The sequence below is a fragment of the Culex pipiens genome, chromosome 2 (assembly GCF_016801865.2).
Source record: "Culex pipiens pallens isolate TS chromosome 2, TS_CPP_V2, whole genome shotgun sequence".
NCBI lineage: Eukaryota > Metazoa > Arthropoda > Insecta > Diptera > Culicidae > Culex > Culex pipiens.
This window is the reverse complement of record NC_068938.1, coordinates 140,750,777-140,770,894: the sequence shown is the minus strand read 5'-3', so window position 1 is coordinate 140,770,894 and position 20,118 is coordinate 140,750,777. Positions and strand designations below refer to the sequence as shown.

The 20,118-nt window shown below is 40.5% G+C and overlaps 2 protein-coding genes across 2 annotated transcripts; one reads left to right on the top strand and one right to left on the bottom strand.

The window, feature by feature from the left end:
- The first annotated feature begins 1,091 nt into the window (after nucleotides 1–1,091).
- On the top strand, nucleotides 1,092–1,958 carry LOC120415259 (general odorant-binding protein 56d-like). Its single transcript, XM_039576727.2, has 2 exons — nucleotides 1,092–1,375; nucleotides 1,469–1,958. Exons 1-2 carry the CDS (start codon nucleotides 1,325–1,327, stop codon nucleotides 1,811–1,813), a joined length of 396 nt encoding a protein of 131 aa, XP_039432661.1. The 5' UTR covers nucleotides 1,092–1,324; the 3' UTR covers nucleotides 1,814–1,958.
- Nucleotides 1,959–10,923: 8,965 nt separating this feature from the next.
- Nucleotides 10,924–18,823, bottom strand: LOC120415241 (uncharacterized). The gene is made up of 6 exons (XM_052706997.1): nucleotides 18,672–18,823; nucleotides 18,264–18,604; nucleotides 11,854–11,875; nucleotides 11,582–11,749; nucleotides 11,364–11,516; nucleotides 10,924–11,271 (listed from the first exon to the last, which is right to left on the bottom strand). Exons 1-6 carry the CDS (start codon nucleotides 18,720–18,722, stop codon nucleotides 11,059–11,061), a joined length of 948 nt encoding a protein of 315 aa, XP_052562957.1. The 5' UTR covers nucleotides 18,723–18,823; the 3' UTR covers nucleotides 10,924–11,058.
- Between the last annotated feature and the right edge of the window lie 1,295 nt (nucleotides 18,824–20,118).

Below are 20,118 nucleotides of genomic sequence, written 5' to 3'. Positions count from 1 at the left end.
ACAGTCAAGTAATGGAAAATGAGAGAATTTTTAAAACTTTTTTAGTGTTTTTTTCAATAAAAAATACGTTTTTTTTCGGAATTCTGAGTACGCCATCAAATCGGGCGTCTAATTTTACATAAAAGTCCCTTTGACACCAAATTCCTATCTCATCACCGTTTCAGGCTGCAAATTATTGAAAAACACGTCTTTTTTCGCATGTTCAAAAATGGAAGGGGTCGTACCGCCCCTCCGTCACGAGATTTAAAAAACGGACCTCGGATTCGTGATCAGGAACAAAAGTTACCCCTTAGGACAAAGTTTCACGCAAATCGAAGATGGGTCGAGGAAACTTTTGCCGATTTCGTGTGAGTTGGTAGAGAATTACCCATATGTTTTATTAGACATAAATTAGACGTAATGTCCCATATGGATTATCATCATATTTGAGTTATTGAGATGCAGTTCACTTCAAAATTGTGTGCTCTTTCAGAAAAACCAAAAATATCCAGTACATTGTTCTAAAAATCAGCGAAAATCTAGAACATTGCTTAAGAGGATATAAGTTGTTTGAAAAGAGATTATCAAGACTTTCGATTATTTTGATGACAGAAACAGACTAACCAATTTTGAACTTTTTTCATGGAATTGCCCTAATTCGTTTTGTAAATTCGCTTCATATGAGCTTCTACTTCGGCAAACATCTTTAGCTACACTGAAAAAAAAACCAATTCTCGAAATCGTGAATTAAATTCACGAATGCGAGAACCACGAAGGAATATATTCACGTTTATGGTGCAAATGCACCATACTCATGAATAAATTCCTTCGTGGTTCTCACATTCGTGAACTTAATTCACGATTACGAGAATTGATTTTTTTCTGTGTACTTCCCTTCCCATCACTCCGCTCTTGCACGCCTCTGCTACGCTGTCAATCGAGAAGGTAATTATTCACATTTTGTGGCGAGTTCAACGTCAACGTGGCGCTAAAAGCGTTAAAAGTGCAGCAGTTTTCCCTGGAACCATCACGACCACCAGGAAATCACAGCTGTCGCAACTGATTCTACCGAACGCTTAAATCCGTCCGAGAGGAGACGAGAAAAACTAACATTCCTTGAATTGATTAGTGTTTGACGAAACGGAAGGGACTGCTCTCTACTTGGAAGGATAACTACCGGACGGAAGCCCACTGCACTGTCGCACTGAGACGACGACGATTGTAGAGAGATCATATAAAAGTGCAGCTTTGGCGGCTGGAAGGTATCATTCAGTGCAGTGCAGCAGCATTCGAAGCAGCTTCTAGTGATCCACTCTCCAAACCCTCCAACAACAAACCAATCAACATGAAGACCTTTGTCGCTATCGCCGTTATCGCTCTGGCCGCTGGAGCTTGGGTGAGTTTAAATTTCAATTTAGATATTAGGCACTTTTGAAAACTGTGGTTTCCTGGTTTTAATTTTCCTAACGATATCCCTCCACCTCCCCAGTCCCTGACCATCGAGCAGCAGAAGAAGGCCGAGGCGTACGGTGCCGAGTGCGTCAAGAGCACCGGCGTGGCCCCCGAGTCGGCCGTCAAGCTGCGCAAGGGTGACTTCTCCGGCACGGACGACAAGACCAAGTGCTTCGCCAAGTGTGTCCTGGAGAAGGCCGGCTTCATGAACGCCGCCGGGGACGTCCAGGAGAAGACCGTCGTCGAGAAGCTGTCGATCGACCACGACAAGAGCAAGGTCGAGGCCACCCTGAAGAAGTGCAACCAGAAGGGCGCCAACCCGTGCGACACCGCCTTCAAGGTGTACGAGTGCTTCTACAACACCAAGGCCGGACTGGTCTAGGAAGGATGACGATCGGACGAACTAGCTGTGTGCTGTGATGGTTTGAAAACGGAGAGTGCTTTTAAGTGTGTTCCCATTTGGGGGCACTACTGTTAAAATTGTTGTTGATTTAATATTTATTTATTAAAATCAAGTTTAGATCCTACTCGTGATGTTGTTTTAATTCGTCTGTCTGTTTAAAGGTTGAAAAAGGCTCTGCAGCAACTCTCTACGAAATCGGCCGATTTCGACCATTTTTATTTTTTGTATTTTTTTATTTGACTTAAACTTTGTGGGGGCCTTCCCTATGACCAAATAAGCTATTTTGCGTCATTGGTTCACCCATACAAGTCTCCATACAATTTTGGCAGCTGTCCATACAAAAATGGTATGTAAATATTCAAACAGCTGTAACTTTTGAGTGAATTTTCTAATCAATTTGGTGTCTTCGGCAAAGTTGAAGGTATTGTTGAGGACTTTTGAGAAAAAATAGGCACACGGAAAAAAATTGCAGATTTTTTATCAACTTTTTTTTTCACTAAAACTCAATTCCCCAAAATAAGTATTTTTTTATTTTCGAGATTTTTTGATATGTTTTAGGGGACAAAAATCTGCAACTTTTAAGCCATAGAGTAACATGGTCAAAACATCCGCCACCGAGTTAAAAAATCGAAGTTTCATGCAAAAACAAGTTTGACATTATTTTTTAATGCAAAATTGAATTTGCAATCGAGAAGTACTTTACAGATTTTTTGATAAAGGGCTCCGTTTTCAAGATGTAGCCACTGTTCGGGAGCTCGAGAGCCTCACTGTAGGTTAGAGTAGGACAGGCAAACGATAACTTGACCAGAACAAACATCCCACGGGCCCAGGGATTGATCTCTCTCAGGGAGAGGCGATCACTTCTCTGAGATAACACAATTGTACTCTTATTACGCAATCTACGACAATTAGGCTAATTATCAGATCTTTGGGATAGGTCAGGATCAGTACAAACCGAACCATGGTCGGGTAACGAGGCCACGGGTGCCTCCGCGCGTTCCGCGCACCAGTCGGATACTGGAAACTTAATAACTAGAACTAATCTAAACCCTGTAAATATAGTGTGCGATTAAGACTAAATATACGTGTTTGATGTTAAACGTGTGTTTTAATGGCTCTACGGTCGGAATAGAGCCCCGGACAACCCCAAGAAGTGACCAACCAAGTTCCCCAAGGATTTACGACCCGGACGAGGAACAGGACCACAGGAATCGACCCAGCGAACTCCTCGTTAACAATTTCTGTGTTGGGCAGGAAGGCTCGGCCCCAACATAATGGTCCTTCGAGCCGGATCCAGGATGGATCCGGCCCGGGGAGAACGCTGCGTCTATGGATGGAAGGACAAAGGGATTCGGCCATCGCGGATGGAATTGGCGCTAGTTGGAGCTAACACCACCACTAGCAATCGGTTTGTACAAAGCCCGCTCTAGTACCACGTACTTGTTGGATTTGCGCCAAGGCAAATGGCGTTCTTTAACCCTATGGACCGCGATGGATGGTTACAAGCACCACACTGGCCGGTGGTCAACTCTACGCCAACGGATGGCTCACTTCTGGTTGATTAGCGGGATTTGGATTCCTCGTCGGACTTCAACTTATCATCATGGACCAAACGAGATCGAGTTGAAACTGGAACAACACGGATTTGCTGCTTCTGGGACAGTTCATCGGGAGCTGTTACGGATCTGGAGGGAGGTCGTACTAAACCAACCCAGCTCGGACAATACTGAACCTGCGCGGCAGTCAGTTTTCCAGGTAAATATTAGTTCAGTATATGTCGCATGCCGAAGCAAGCAACTACTCGGTTCTAACACCAATTTTCATCTCGCAAAACACCACTACACGCCCGCATCGAGTGATCGTCGTCGTTGTGGAATCGGCACGAAGATTACGCGATCACGCAGATCATCAAGATCGTCGGATAACCACCACTTCGACGTCGTCGTGCTATCTTGTCGCAACCGCCATTTTGACGTTCCGAGAAAAACGCGTTTTAATGTTTGACCTTGAATATTCAAAAACGAGAGCACGCAATGTAAACAATAACAATCACGTTTTGTTTGGCTCACCATTCTGTTCATTGTCCCAAAGTTTGGTTGAAGTTGGTTGCTGGAGTCCCGAGTTTTAATTACAAATGTTTACGGTAGTCTAGCTTGTACGTGCGACAAACGCATCCTGACTTTCCTGGTCCGAAATCCCTTTGGCCTTTTGTCGCACTTACATCAATTTCCATGGAGTGACAAGATAGCACGACAAGATTGAAACTACTTTCATATGTAAAGTGACAAAAATGCACGGAGTTTTTTCGGTTTTTGTTGAATATCTCAGGATTGAAATCGAATTTTGGGGATCTGTGAAGGTCAAAAGGTGAGGCATTGTGAGCTGCACAAAATGGCGTTCTTAACTCAATTTGGTCCAAAATGCACGTACGACAAGTTAGCACGATGGCGACGACTTGGAAGATCGTCGTATCATATCAACTCGGAAGGTTGCCGTATTTGTTACGGCTCGGGATCTACATACAGTCCACTGGTCTGGATATTGTGCACTACTACTCGTGTGCCAATCTACTGCAGCACGTGATCGTCATCGCATGATCGCAAGGAACTGCGAAAGTGTGACATCGTGTGGATAAGGAACGATCATCACTACACCCAAGGCAGCTCGGTCACACACACCCAACGAGGGAAATCCTTTACTTCCAAAGGTAATTACTACAAATCTAGTGTATGTGTCTGGCCGAAGCATGAATGGCAATGTACTCACACCAACTTTTTCCCAACTTTCTACGGAAACAATCTTCTACGATGTCCGAACTACACTGCTGAGGAAGGGTCCTCACGTGACCGCAAACACGGTCCAATGAATGGTCGCTGAATGAAGTCGCAGATCTGGAATTCACGCTCATTGATGGACAGTCGATGGCTACGTTCTGCGCAATGGTGACTATTGGGTGTCCTGGGACAACGGACACACTTCGTACAGCTGAAGGTTTCTCTGCTCGATTGCTGATGGACAAGACGAACGGTTTGGAGAGGTTGCAGCATAACATTTCTCGTCAGGTAAAAAACTTTGAAAATATGTCTACCGAAGTTTAGACGTCTGGAGACTACACCAAGTAACCGTAACTTTATCCTCTTCAAACGATCCGGACTCAAATCGCTGGCTAAACTGGGACCGACTGTGAGAGATGGTCCACATACTTTCAACATCTGGACAAGGCTTGACGAGTCGCGTGGGAGTACAATTATTATCTCTCGCCAAGTCTTTCCACCCAAGCTACCAGGAGTCCAGTCGGCGAGGATAACCATCAAGTCCGACTCAACACCTCGGGGAACCACACAACCAAAGAACAACAGCTGCTTCGGATTGTTTACTTCTGGTCGGTCGCACCACGTGACTGGTCGGAACGGGATCGGTTCGGGACGTCTCGCAGCACGAAGAGGAGGCACATGCAAGTGTTTTGTAAGGTAAAGATGGCTATTGTATATGTCCGCCGAAGCCGGACATCGGATCTACACACACTCAGATTCGTTTCTATCCTCTTCTACATGTTGCTGCTCGTCGACTGATTGAGAAATGCGGGAAGGGCTCGCTGGACAGCAAGCACGGGAAACATCTGATACTGGTTCTGGAAAACGTCTATGGTGACGTCACACACCTCATTCATCTCGGTTGGAACACCATTCAACAACTACCACGGCAGGGTTGTGGATGCGAATGTTGCCAAGGGCGACGTTTTGGAGTTATGCAGAATCCACACTACCAAGGTTTATCGTAGCCAAGGACGGTTATGACAGGGTGCTACTCTGGGCAGGGTCCGGAGTTCGGAGCGCAGGCGTGGCTCAGGGAGGCTGAACCATGTCTACCAAGCGTGACGTCATTGGGACGTCATCGACCACGATCGGCGAACGGTCGCCACGTGGCATTGGATACAAGCGTGGCCACAAGGAATGCCACCACCCACTGACCGATCCAAGGCCAGGGTCCAGGATCCCACCTGGACATGCGGAGCACTGGGCTCCCACCCAAGCAGCCAAGGACGCGCTGCACATTCCCGAAACAAGGGTTCAGGATCCCACCTGAACAATCGGAGTACCCAGCTCCCATCCAAAGCAGCCGAGGACGCGCTGCACAATCCAACCAAGGGTTCAGGGTCAAACCTGGACAAGCGGAGCACTGGGCTCCCATCCCAAGCAGTCAGGAGCACTGCAACCTCTAGAGTGGCCACTCTAGAGGCGAGCTGACGTCACTGGGGCGTCATCCAAAGGTTTCGGGAAACGGTCATCCCACCCACGCGAGTGCAGCGTCACTGGGACGCGCACACCAGCGCAGTCCAATGGAAGGATTTTGGGCTCAGCCAACCAACCGGCGATCTGGTCACCAAGGACGATGCCAGATCATGTGACCACTGCAAGGGCAGCTGGTTAAGCATTTCCACGGGCGGAATCAAAGGTCAAAGCGAACATCACGGAGCAAGGGTTCCGGTTCCTACGGATTCAAAATATCGGGCCACCGGAGCAACGGGCTCCCATCCCACGTGCAGTCCAGGACGAACTGTACGATCACGGAACAAGGTTTCGGTTACAACAGGGCAAGCGAAGAGTGGACTTCCGTCCTCCAAGCAGTCAATTGCGCATATACACACACACCCACGTCACTTCCTGTGTCCGGTTCCGGTATCAACCCAAGCAGTTGAGGATGTACTGCAACTACCAGGGATTCAGCCTCGTCAAGGGGAAGGCTGTTCGCAAGGACGCGAGGATCTACAACGGTATTGGTTTCGGCGATTACTTCGCTTGGAGAATCTACAAACTACCACATCCACACGCGACGTCGTCGAGGGCTCGGCAATCGGTCGTCGACTGCTGAGACACAGCAAAAAAGGGAGCACGCCTACGGAGTATGGGCTCCGGTTACATCGAGATTCAGTTGGCAGAGCAGGGGCTCTCACTACACACCAGCAGCGGGCGAGCTTCCAAGGTACCCGGTTCTGGTGACAGTGCAGGGGACACTGCAAGATTCCAAGGACATCTGGCTGAGATGACGGCGTCAACCGACGTCGTACAACAACGGTGAATCAAGGCGGTGGGATTGCAAGTGTAGAACAACACCTGCATCGGCGGTCAAGGTCTACAGGCACATCCGGTTGAGGACTCGATGGTGCACTACCAACAGGAGCGTACACGGCGTGCGCTGGCAAGGATCAGCGGCAGGACGCAGCTGATTATCAACGGTTTGGACAACCAGGGACGGATCTCACCTGCACGGCGTCTCTGGTGGGGCGCTGTGAAGCAGTCACACGACTGGAAGCGTTCAATTGGAAGAAGCAAAACTTTCTTTATGAATGAACTACTAGGAGGTCAACAAATTATCTAGGGTCACTCCACGTTACCTAACGGTGGGTGAGCAATTAAGTCATTGGTCAAACCAACTTGGACCAGGTTTAGGTACACCAACTCTGGAAACATTTTTCAAACATTTGTATCAGTTTTGACCATGATTGTTTACTCTTTTTTGGATTTTAACTTTTGCAATAGGAGTTCAGAAATTTCAGGGGAAATTTCAGGGTGGGTGAGAATGTTCGGGAGCTCGAGAGCCTCACTGTAGGTTAGAGTAGGACAGGCAAACGATAACTTGACCAGAACAAACATCCCACGGGCCCAGGGATTGATCTCTCTCAGGGAGAGGCGATCACTTCTCTGAGATAACACAATTGTACTCTTATTACGCAATCTACGACAATTAGGCTAATTATCAGATCTTTGGGATAGGTCAGGATCAGTACAAACCGAACCATGGTCGGGTAACGAGGCCACGGGTGCCCCCGCGCGTTCCGCGCACCAGTCGGATACTGGGAAACTTATTAACTAGAACTAATCTAAACCCTGTAAATATCGTGTGCGATTAAGACTAAATATACGTGTTTGATGTTAAACGTGTGTTTTAATGGCTCTTCGGTCGGAATAGAGCCCCGGACAACCCCAAGAAGTGACCAACCAAGTTCCCCAAGGATTTACGACCCGGACGAGGAACAGGACCACAGGAATCGACCCAGCGAACTCCTCGTTAACAATTTCTGTGTTGGGCAGGAAGGCTCGGCCCCAACAGCCACCGAAAGTTTGATTTTAGCGAAATATTTGCAGTTTTTCAATTTTTAAAAATAGTGACCATAAGTGACCATTTCTAAAAATATTTTTTTTATAGAAGTTCAGAAAATTTGCTTTAAAATTGTCTAAGAGACAGTGAAGATTGGACCTCGGGTTGCTGAGATAGAGCCGCTTTAAGTAAAAGAAACACGAAAATTGAAGTTTTCTTAATCTCACCAAAATAACCCACCATTTTCTAATGACGATATCTCAGCAACTAATGGTCCGATTATCAATATTAATACATGAAACATTCGTGAAATTTTCCGATTTTTTTGAAAAAAATATTTTGAAAATTTTTAAATCAAGACTAACAATTTAAAAGAGCCAAACATTGAATATTACGCCCATTTAAAATGCTGTTTGGGTGGAGAGCCAACTGTATCGTCGGGTGTATTCCCGAGCATGGAGCATGAGAGAGAAGCAGCTGTCTGAAGCAGAGAAAAGGTTTGGCCAAGGGAATGTCTACGTAAGGTAAGATTGTTTTTAGCTGAACTTGTGTTGGTACTGGATGGAAGAACCTTTTGCTAGAGGTGATTTTTTGGTTTGATACTATTTTCAACAGTTTTTGGGATTGAGGATCTTGATTAAATTTAAAGAGAAAATCACAAATTCTCTTGGAAGGGCTTTCAACTTGGCTTTCAAATTTGATCAGGTTTTTCTGGATCAAATTCTTTCAAATTTTATGGATAAATAAAGATCATCTGAGATCTTTGGGAAGTTTTTTGGGAATTTATCTGAGAACCTACTGCATAAGATTTTTTCCAAAACACAGACAGTTGAATTCTTAAGTTAGATTTATCTTTCAATGATATAACAAAAAACCTTCTAATGAACCAAAAAAAGAATACAAAAAAGATATTTGCTTGTTATTTTTTTCGAGTCGATTATCATTCGAATGCATTCTGTTTTTTTTGGTCAAAGTTATTTATTTTAAAGCACATATTAATTTAGCAAATTTTTAGATTCCCATTCTTTTGTTGTATTCACAAAATTGCTTAGAGATAATCCAAACTTTGAATCTATTTTTTGCAATTCCGTCGTGAAACTACTTACTTTTCCTGTCATTCTTGAACGACGAAATAGCCTACTTTTCTGTACCAAAAATAACAGAATCGAATAGCAACACTTTTCAAAATAAATGCTGAAAAGTTCTACTTTTCAGCACTCAAATGGGTGCTGAAAAGTTGAACTTTTCAGCACTTATTTCGAAAAGTAACACTTTTCAACATTTTTTTTTGATTTAAACGATTGATTGACAAAATACATGAAAATTTGACATAAAATTTCACTCAGTGTGTGTTTTTGGGAATTGCAAAAAATGTTGTATGGAACTCGTTGCAAAACTTGATTTTTTCAGCACTCTTCGTATTTATCCAACTCGGTGAACCTCGCTGGATAAATGTACGACTCGTGCTGAAAAAATCCTCTTTTTGCAACTTGTTGCATAAACTACTATTAAATTAACATTTCTGTGTCGTTCTATCATAAAATGTTTTAACGTCTGGCTTTACAACATTACGAATTCAGACATCGGGAACTTTTTTATTAAAACAAACATTCGGACGATATCAAACAAAAAAAAATCTCTAATCCTGGGTTTCAAAATTCAACTCTCGACTGCGGTGAATTTGAAAATATCAAAAAATAGAATTGATTTTAACAGTAGTTCCTGAAAAATTAATGATGTTTTGCATCAAATTGTATAAACTAATATTTTTGCTTAAGTTGATTGTGAATTTGATTCCATTGGTCACCTGTAAAATTTTGAAATGATTAAAATTTAAAACGGCATATTACCTCTATTTTAAATAGTAAGTTTTATACGATGAAAGTCGGGTAATTCTCTACCAACTCACACGAAATCGGGAAAAGTTGCCCCGACCCCTCTTCGATTTGCGTGAAACTTTATTCTAAGGAGTATCTTTTGTTCCTGGTACGGATCCGAGGTCCGTTTTTTGATATCGCGTGATGGAGGGGCGGTACGACCCCTTCAATTTTGGAACATGCGAAAAAAGAGGTGTTTGTCAATAATTTGCAGCCTGAAACGGTGATGCGATAGAAATTTGGTGTCAAAGGGACTTTTATTTAAAATTAGACGCCCAATTTGATGGCGTACTCAGAATTCCGAAAAAAAGTAGTTTTCATCGAAAAAATAACACTAAACAAGTTTTAAAAACTCTGCCATTTTCCGTTACAAAACTGTTAAAATTTTTTGGAGCATGTCATTTTATTGGAAATTTAATGTACTTTGCGAATCTTCATTGAACCAGAAGGGTAATTTTTTCATTTAAAACAAAATTTTTCATTTTAGAATTTCGTGGTTTTTCTAACGTTTTAGGGTTATTTTTTAGAGTGTAACAATGTTCTACAAATGTAAAGCAGACAATTACAAAAAAAATATGATATAAACATAAGGGGTTTGCTGGTTACACCATCACGAGTTATCGCGACTCAGATGATTGCAATAATTGATGAATTATCAGAACACTTTTCTCTATCTAAATAAACTGGCATTTTAAAACAAAAAAATGATATTTAGTGCGAAAATCGAAATCGAATTGCAAAACAGACATTTAAAGCTACAGCAATTCTGATTGCAGCTCTTTTTTTCTCTCCCCAGCATCCCACTCGATAATTTAATGAATCAAACGGCCAATCAAGCGCAGCAGCAACTAGCTTTTTTATTGAGGTTGGATTTTTCCACCAATTCGTTACCTCTCCAGTTCATTCAAGCGGACCACTTTTTTACAACCTCACTATTAGTTTGCGAGTTTCGTGTATTTTTTTCTCCCCCGCGGCCACTTAAACAATTGGATGATTTGCACACACGCACGCACATGAATTATTAATTTACGATGCCCACACGCACAGTTATTGGAGCTTTTTTTACTCGCAGCGAATTTTTCCATGTTCATTTCTCATTCAAAAAATTTGAGCGATTTTTAATTACAGCGTGCCGTTTTATTCATTGCAACAATCAAACAAGGCTAAACAAAAACAAGCACATGGTTTGTACCCTTTTTTTCTGTACAGATTCACATTTTCACGAGGACACGTTTCCAAAATAACGATCTAGAACAAACCGGCTTTGTTCTTGAAGTAGCACTCGGTCGCTTTGTACGCCGTATCGCAGGCATCCACACCCTGAACGTTGCAGTTCTCCTCCAGCTTCTGCACCTGGTCCTGGCCCATCATTTGGCCTAGCTGCCGGACGATGACTTCCTGCTGCAGCTTCCCCTCGCTGTCCATGAAACCGGCTTTTTCGAAGAAGCACTTCACCAGACACTGCGTCAAAAATCGACCGATTTAAATTAGAATATTAGTTTTGTTTATGGAAATGAGCTCAAAAAGTTTGAGATTTTTCAAACCCTGCTCACCTTGACTTGATCGCCGTTGACTGCAATGTCTCCGGTTTGGAGTGCCTTCAGCGAGTCAATCCGGAGGCCACTGGTTAGCAGACACTCCAGGGCGTACATCTCGCCGTTTGGTATCCTGCTAATGTCCTCCAGGTTGGGTGGCGCCTGTTGAGGCTGTCCAAAAAGCAATCCAATTACCCGTTATGGTAACAAGAATCAAAATCCCTAACGAAACCTACCACTGCCGAAACTCCACAAGCCACCGCCACGACTAGCAACACTGCACACTTCATCCTGATTCGAATAAAATCTACTCTAAACGAAATCTTTCTCAAAACAAAGCGAAAAACTTGCACTCTCCGGGCTCGACGAAATCGAAATGATGTTCTACAAAGATTATTGCAACACTTTTATACCCTAATCAGATATTCATTAGGTTAGAAGTGAGAGCCGAGAGGGTTCTTTAAATTTTATAGCAAACGCTTATCACATGCTAAGCTCATCTGCTAACCGAGCGGATGCTGCTACTACAGCTAGTGTTATGATGTCTTATCACAATTGGCCTTTCTGTTTTAAACATTAGACAATGAAATTAAAAATATAATTTAGTCTATTTCAAAAAATAAATTTTATTTCTACTGTTGACTACCAAACTGTGAACATTAGTAACCAAAACAATTTTTCTGTTACACCATCGTTTGAACATCCACTAATGAGCGTAGAATTTGATTTCTTCAAGTATAATAATGTTATCTATTCACAACATACAGGTTAAAAAGTTTTAAACAACTTTTTGGAGCATCACGTCAAACTTTATGTTGATGAAATAAACAAATATTCCATAGTTTACCTATCATTAAATTTTTAATTTAAGTCCAAATTAGTTGTACTACCCTCTTAAAGTACGTGAAAATGTTTGAAATAATTTCATAGAATTTACGCCAAAATTTTACAAATTTATTTATTGGCAGAAATAGGCCCAAATTTTGCAACTTTATGTATTGACAGGAAATTTACTAAAAATCAATGCTGTCGATTAGAGCACATTCAGAGAGCTCAAATCTATGATACCTTGACACTATAATTGAACTAAAAAAACAATCCAGTTAGAACCTAAAAGAGTGAAATTTCCAAAACTTCGAATCCAAATTCCAATTTTGGGTTGTCACGGTTCGAATTTGAAAAACAATATATTGGTCTGGAAATTCAAATTTGGTTGTGAAACAGTGGAAAAGTTGAATACTTAGGAATCGATAAGATTTTCAGGGCATTATTTGTTTTACTGGGCGTGATCAGCAAAAACTTTGAATTTTACAGACAATTGTTGAAATTTAAACGCAAAAAGTAACTTTTTCAAAACTTTTTTTTTTAATCTTGATAATTTGTTATGGTTACAAGCAAGTTCCTTATGTTTGTAATTCATTGTTTTGTAATTGTCTGTTCTACTTTGAAGAACATTGTTACACTCTAAAAAAATAACCCTGCAAAGTTAGAAAAAAACACAAAAAAGTAACCTTCTGAGTTCATGTAGATTCGAAAGTACATTAAATTTCCCTTAAAATGACATGTTCAATTTTTTTTTTACAATTGGGTAATGAAAAATGGCAGAGTTTTTCTTTAAAAAGAATTTAGTGTTTTTTCGATGAAAAATACGTTTTTTTTGGAATTTCGAGTACGCCATCAAGACGGGCGTCCAATTTTACATAAGGCGTCATCCATAAAGTATGTCACGCAAAAATCGGTCAAAATTAGGTTTCAATTCAATTATGTACAAATTAATATTATGCAATCATAAAAAAACCTAGCGTGACGTCACAATCTCGCAAACCCTCTCTCCCCCCTTCGTCACATCTTGTCACACCTTCGGTAACCCCCCCCCCCCTCCCCCCTAAGAGCGTACGTACTTTATGGATGACGCCTAATAGTCCCTTTGACACCAAATTGTCATCTAATCGCCTTTTCAGGCTGCAAATTATTGAAATTGCTACTTCGTTATTGACCAGGACCGCCAAACATTGCTCCGTGGACCACAGATGAAAAGTAGGAACCAATCATCACCCCTTCGCAATTTTCAAAGGTCCCTATCATGCTGATCAATACCGACGCCGGCCACGACCAGAGGTAAGACACGGGGAAGTGGATGGGAATGTTAGTCCGATACTTGAGTGATGGGACCGCTAAATCAGCTGTGTCTCCGACAAAGTATCACATGAGTTTTGAGAGGTTAGTAAGATGGGTATGAGGTCAGGATTCACTGTGGTAGGTGATGCGACCATAAGCAATTTGTTTATCGGTTGAAATTTTAAAAATCTTAGGCAGCCGGCTGCGGAAAGATAGCTATCTAGGGATTTACATATAGTATTAATTCGACCGCGATTCGCCAGAAATTCTCCGTCGGCGTGCCTTCCGATCAACGGTGATGTAGGAAGGGCTTCATTTATTGAAATGATTTTCTATCATAAGCCTTAAAAAATATTCGACAGCGTGCCTTCCAATCATCAATGATATAGAAAGGGCTTAATCCAGCAATACGACTTGCTAGTCTAAAAAAAAAACAGGTACGTTTTTATAGAAAACTATAAATAGAGAACAACACAAAAAACTCATCGGCCAACGAACGCGAGTGAAAAAAAACAATGAAAAAAAAGAAGGTAAAAAACAAGAACTGCGCGTCCCGAAAAGCCGCACTACTGATGCCATTATTTAATTATAATAGCCAATCACCCCATGCACTCGAACAGCGACACAAAAAAAACCGAAAATAACACGAAAAAACAGGACTGAGCGTCCACACAGGCACCGCACTACTGATGCCATTATTTAATTATCCATAAAAAAATTACTGCTTTTTTAGTCATAAAAATATAACAAAAATGTTTTTTTCAATCTTATTTGTTATGAATCAAATGAGATGAGAAATTGTGATTAATTAAAAAACCGAAGAACAGGGCTGCCTCTGTTCAGATTTTTGTCTGAATTAGTAGAAAATTTTATGATAATAATCAACAAATCATCTGTCTCCAAACAATAACAGAAATCAATATATTTCGTTAAAAATACTATTATGCAAATTTCAAAATATCTAAGAACTCTATGAGTTCACGGGATTTTAACTTTTTTGTTTCTTGAGAAATTCTAACTTTAAACTGAAATGCTTTTTCTGGGCATTCAATTTTGAATTTGGCTCTTGTTTCGGTGCTCGGTGTTTCGATAAAAAACGCTCAGACAGTCTGCAAAATTTCAAGCTTAAACTGTATGTTACTTACCTCAGTAATTAAATATTTTTATGGAAGTTTTAGGAATAATTGAACTTATCTTTTAAATGGATTTAATAAATGTTCTTAAATATGAAATATTGAAATTTCTCCATTTATGTACCAATCCATCTTGGTTCGACATCTAGAGCACAACAAAGTACATGTGATTTTAAGATGCATTTAAGCTATTTGAAAACTGCTGTTCCTATTCAGATTAAAGTATAAATTATCACCAGTTAATGGGAATCATTTAATCGTATGATTTCAAGCATTACACATTTAATTAATGGATTAAAAATAATGTCAATGCTAATTTCAAAAATATCCCAGGAAGTTCCAGGGATATTGAGAAATACATAACTTAAAATGTATATTTTTATTTTACATTGGTTCATTCTTTATTATTCCATAAAGCATTTGACACGTTAATTTTGATTATATATGCCACAACAGATCACCAGCGACGATTGACGGAAATTATTCCCTGAAATGGACAGACAAATGATTAACAGTGATGTATTAAAAATGTCCATCAAGGCTTTTGCAAATTTTATTTAAAGTTTTTGTTTCCCCTATCCCTCTCTCTTTTAAAATTCTACAATAAAATAAAGGGAAAAAATATGTTTTACTGAAAATTTTAATTTTCATTCAATAAACTTGTACAATTTATATTTTACTTCTTCAAATTTATTGTTCAACGTATATTTTTGTATTTTCAATCGTTTAGAATTGTTAGATCACAGATTGAAAAAAGAGATAAAATTTCAGGAGTTTTTTTTCACAAATTCCTTAAAAATTTAAAATTAATTGGTAGTTGCATTAATCTATCAATTCAATTCAATTCAATAAGTGTTTATTAGATTTTACCAGTTCTGTTCCAGGATGTTACATTTGCAATTCAGAGATTTGGAGAACCTTTCAACTGAGATCAATTCATAAGCCTTTACAGGGAGGGTACATGTTACTAAGTTTAGATTTTGCTAGCTGCGTGCTCTTTTAGGGATTTTTTTTTAGAAAAAACCCTAGATCTACATTTGCATTAATGTAATAATGTAAAAGGCATTTTGTAATACTTGTTGTTTGTTGGTTTGGCTTGATATTTCATCAAGCTCAAATCATCCCCAACCCTTTCAACCGTTACGACAGCCGAGAGAAAAAAAAACATAAAACATATAAACATATTCTGAATTTTTTTTGTATGATAATTGTCCACGACGGGGGGAGGAGGTTTTCGAGATTTCGTTTAAAATTTAACATCTGAATTTCAATTTTATTCGTTTTTTTTTTTGATTGCGTAAAGCGGCCATAACAACGACGAAGTGACTCAGAACGTCAAACCGCTTCTATCGGTGTGTGGAAGAAAAACGCATTGTTTTTTACGTTGCGCTCTCGCGATACTAATCGCGCGATTCTCAACGTTTTGTTCGCCGGTGTCTAGTCGAGTCGAGTCGAGTGACGTCACATCATAGTTGCTTGTTTTAGGCATGAATATCAGTTATAGGATGTGATCCAAATAGCACCTTAGCGGGTGTTGACAGTTATCTTAAATATCACCGGACTTTTCCACTCTTTTACAAGTTTACATTGAGAATCGGAATAACAAAGTGAGGCTTTCGTGCATAGTATAATTCTTATTTGATTGTATACTATGCACTGGTTGATTTAGTATCTGGTTGAAATGTGACCAGCCCGGTGCTAAGACGGAACTTGGCGCAGCAGCGCGATTGATTAGTGTATGGAGAATCTTTTAGTTTAGACTTTGGTTTGTGTGTTTTTTGCTTAGGTTTTTACGCATTTTAATATTTTATGAGCTTTTGAGATCAATATTAGACAAACATTTTTTTATTTAATTTTATTCAGTCTTGTATTGAAATATAAAGACAACAATTTAATAATGTTTCTACGAAATATTCAATCTAGACTACGCATTTATTGGGTCACCTGAAATTTGGCTTGAGTTTTTGCCATAACTCACAAACATTTTTAGAATTTTACTAAAATGTTATCCAAGTAAGCTTTGGTTATGGCTCAATTTACGCCAATGACGCCATTTTGTGCTTCACCTCACCCTCAAAACTTGCTTTGAAAGCTGAGAAAACTCATAAAAACTGCAGGCAGTTATGACATTCGTCAAGTCAGAGTTTTTCCAACCATGCTATTATTGGCATATGTGGAAATTGTTGATTGATTGGTTGGACAAAAATGAAATGTGTTTTTCTCGGAACGTCATGAAGCGACGTGCGATATGATAGAATGATCTAGTCGAAATGTTAAATTGACCGATTCTTAGCGAAGCTACACCAAAATGTCACTCTTTTCAATTTTCAATGTGATTTTTTTTATGAAAAATGTAATTTTAATTATGATCTAATAATTGCAATGTGCTTTAAATGCGTTTTCTTATCTGAAATGCCAAAAATATTGACCAAATAAGGTCTGCAAGTCATTGAATGGGAGAGGAGTTTTTTTCATAAATCTGCTCCTTTCGTTGTCCCGTCACGAAAAGAAATGGCTGGCAAAAACTCAAATCTCAACCAAATCTTTCAGTTCAAGGAGCAAAAGATTCGTTTTTCAATTTGTGACAATGTGTAGAAGAGCAAAAGTTTAAAAAAATCAATCTGGCAAAACTGAGTCGTTTTTTTTTGGTGTGCCTTTTAAAATTCCAGTTTTACGATGTTGTCCCGTCACGCTACATTTTCATTTCAGGAAAAGCACAGGTATAATATTGTTCATTCAAATTATTCAAATCAAATTATTCGCTCTACAGCATTGCCTTGGCGTTCTCGATTACGAGATTCCTACTCGAAACTAAGTGTCCGAAGGCTTGATTGTTGAGGCAATTGCAAACCTCTTTTTACACCTTAGCTTCCATCCACCCCGGGATTCGAACTGACGACCTTTGGATTGTTAGTCCAACTGCCTACCAGCGACTCCACCGAGGCAGGACCCAGGGAGACGAGTCCTACACCTGGAGTGAGCTAACGACCTAACCTTTTTTTTAGGTTAGTCCGGGGCCAACATTTACTTCCCGTCCGACGGAAGGCGTGATCAGACAAATTTCGTCTCGAAAAATGCCACCGGGACCGTCTGGGATCGAACCCAGGCCGACTGGGTGAGAGGCAATCACGCTTACCCCTACACCACGGTCCCGGCGGCCACGGTGTTCATTATGCATGTCATTTCTATGTTGGAAAATCAATTATCTTTTCAAATATGTAGTAACATTCGGGGGTTTCTTCTTTAATTGTGCCACTACAGCCAAAACGCTGAAAAAAACTTGGAAATTTTTTGAAAAGGAGTCGAAGAATCGGTCAATTACTTTTAGGTCCTTGAATTTATTTTTTATTTTTTTTGCTTACTCTTGGTAATCTCTTAGTTATAAACAATATTAATCGTTCCAAAATGGAATGAGATTTAAAAAACAGCTGAATGGAACTCCTAATTTTTTTTATGTACTGCAAATGAACATATTGTAACCGGATTATTCACAAATAATCCCGAATTGAATTGATTTGATTCTTGACTTATCTTCCGAACAAATGCCAGGCTGAGTTCAAAAAGGATTATTTTCTCTTGAAAAGCATATCAAACCATTTTTCATTTTCAAACATTTATTCACTCACGGTACACTAAACTACTAAAATCACATCTCACCACCTAGAACAGCGACGCCTTGCCGTTGAAGTAGCACTCGAAGGCCCGGAACGCCGTCTCGCAGGGGTCGTCCATCTTCTGGCTGCACTTGGTGACCAGCGCTTCGACCTTGCTCTTCTCGCGGTCCAGCGAAAGCCGCTCGATGGCGTAGTCGTTGATCAGCGCACCCTCGGCGTCCATGAAACCGGCCCGCTCAAGGAAGCACCGCGTGAAGCACTTCTGGGTCTGGTCCACGTCCGTGAAATCACCGGCGCGCAGCTTCGCGATGGTATCCTTGGTCAGTCCGGTGGCCTGCTCGAGGCACTCCTTGGCGAATCCGTCGGCTTTCTTGAGCTGCTCCTCGGTCAGGGCCTGCGCCGGGATGGAAACGAAACCCTTTTTCAGAACCCTTCCCAAGGATCTAGGTGACAATACTCACGTTAACTCCAACCAGGGCGACTAGAACCACGACGCAAACGAAAGACTTCATTGTTACTGTTCTGGATCGACGCTAGAGACGAACTGATACCCCTGGTCCAGCCCGGCGGGCCGTTTTATACGAGTGGACCATCTCGTGACTCTGCACAAATAGAACCGCAGAACGTTCTGAGCTTGCCCCGGCTTCAAACGGCTAATTAAAGAAGCATCACCGCGGTGGGTTAACCTTGAGTGGGGGTCGAAGAGCACATTAGCAGGTAGAAGAAGGAGGAAGGTACAAGCAGTGCACAGAAAGATCGGGGGTAATTTGATCATATCAATATTGGGCATCGGGTTGATGGTCAAGAGAAAGATGCTAGAAAAGGGGATGATGGATTGGGTTTAGAATTGACACATGGATTTCTAGGGAAAGAATGAAAGTTGAGACATTTATCACAGCATGTAGAAATTTTGTTCTTCCTTTTCGTGGCTACATTCTTTTGACTCAAGCAATTCCCATCAGCTGTTGAAATTCTTTGGGAGGGCTGTAACCAAAAGACTTCTCAGGTATTGATTGATGCCAGTTTATTTGATGCCAGTTTATTAGTGTATTTCAAAATAGGATTGAATAATGTAAAAAGTTTAATATTCTTTCTAAGATTGTAAAAATTGGGTGTAAATAAAATCTGTTTAACATTGCTCTTCAACATACGGCGAGTGCCTGAATTTCAATTTCACGAATAATCATGAGTTGCGTTTTATTAAATTTGATTGTAAGCTTGAGTCTTCCAATACTCATTGAGGAAAGCAAAGAAAAAAATCAGTGCTGATCCAAAATTACACCGATATTGAAGATGTTGGAGATATTCAATGATTGGCGAGCATGAACTTATTACAAATAATGATGTACTTTTCATTTGATGTCTTTTGTAGTATGATTTGATTGATGTCGATTTGGTTTCATTACCAAATTTCACCATTTCATTTCGCAAGCTCAAGCATTGTTTTCTAGTGAATTTTAATACATTTTCTAAATTCCATACATATTTATGGCATATTGTTGAAACCCAATCCACCCTGACTACTTAAAAAATGTTTTAAAGATTTTTAACTTCAAAAGCGTCCGGATTAAACCAGGGTTTGCCGAAAAAACATGTTTTAACTCATTTTTTCTGCATTTTGCCTTCCTCACTGAGGTAAGGCTATAATCCTGCTCTAAAAATGAACTTTTTATTAAAAGCTCGAAGACCCACCTCCATATATACATATCGACTCAGAATCGAAAACTGAACAAATTTCTGTGTGTGTGTGTATGTATGTATGTGTTCAAAAATCTTGCCAAGTTTTCTCAGCACTGGCTGAACCGATTTTGATCAAACCAGTTGCATTCGACTTGGTTTAGGGTCCCATACATCGCTATTGAATTGTTTGAAGTTTCGATAAGTAGTTCAAAAGTTATGTATAAAAAT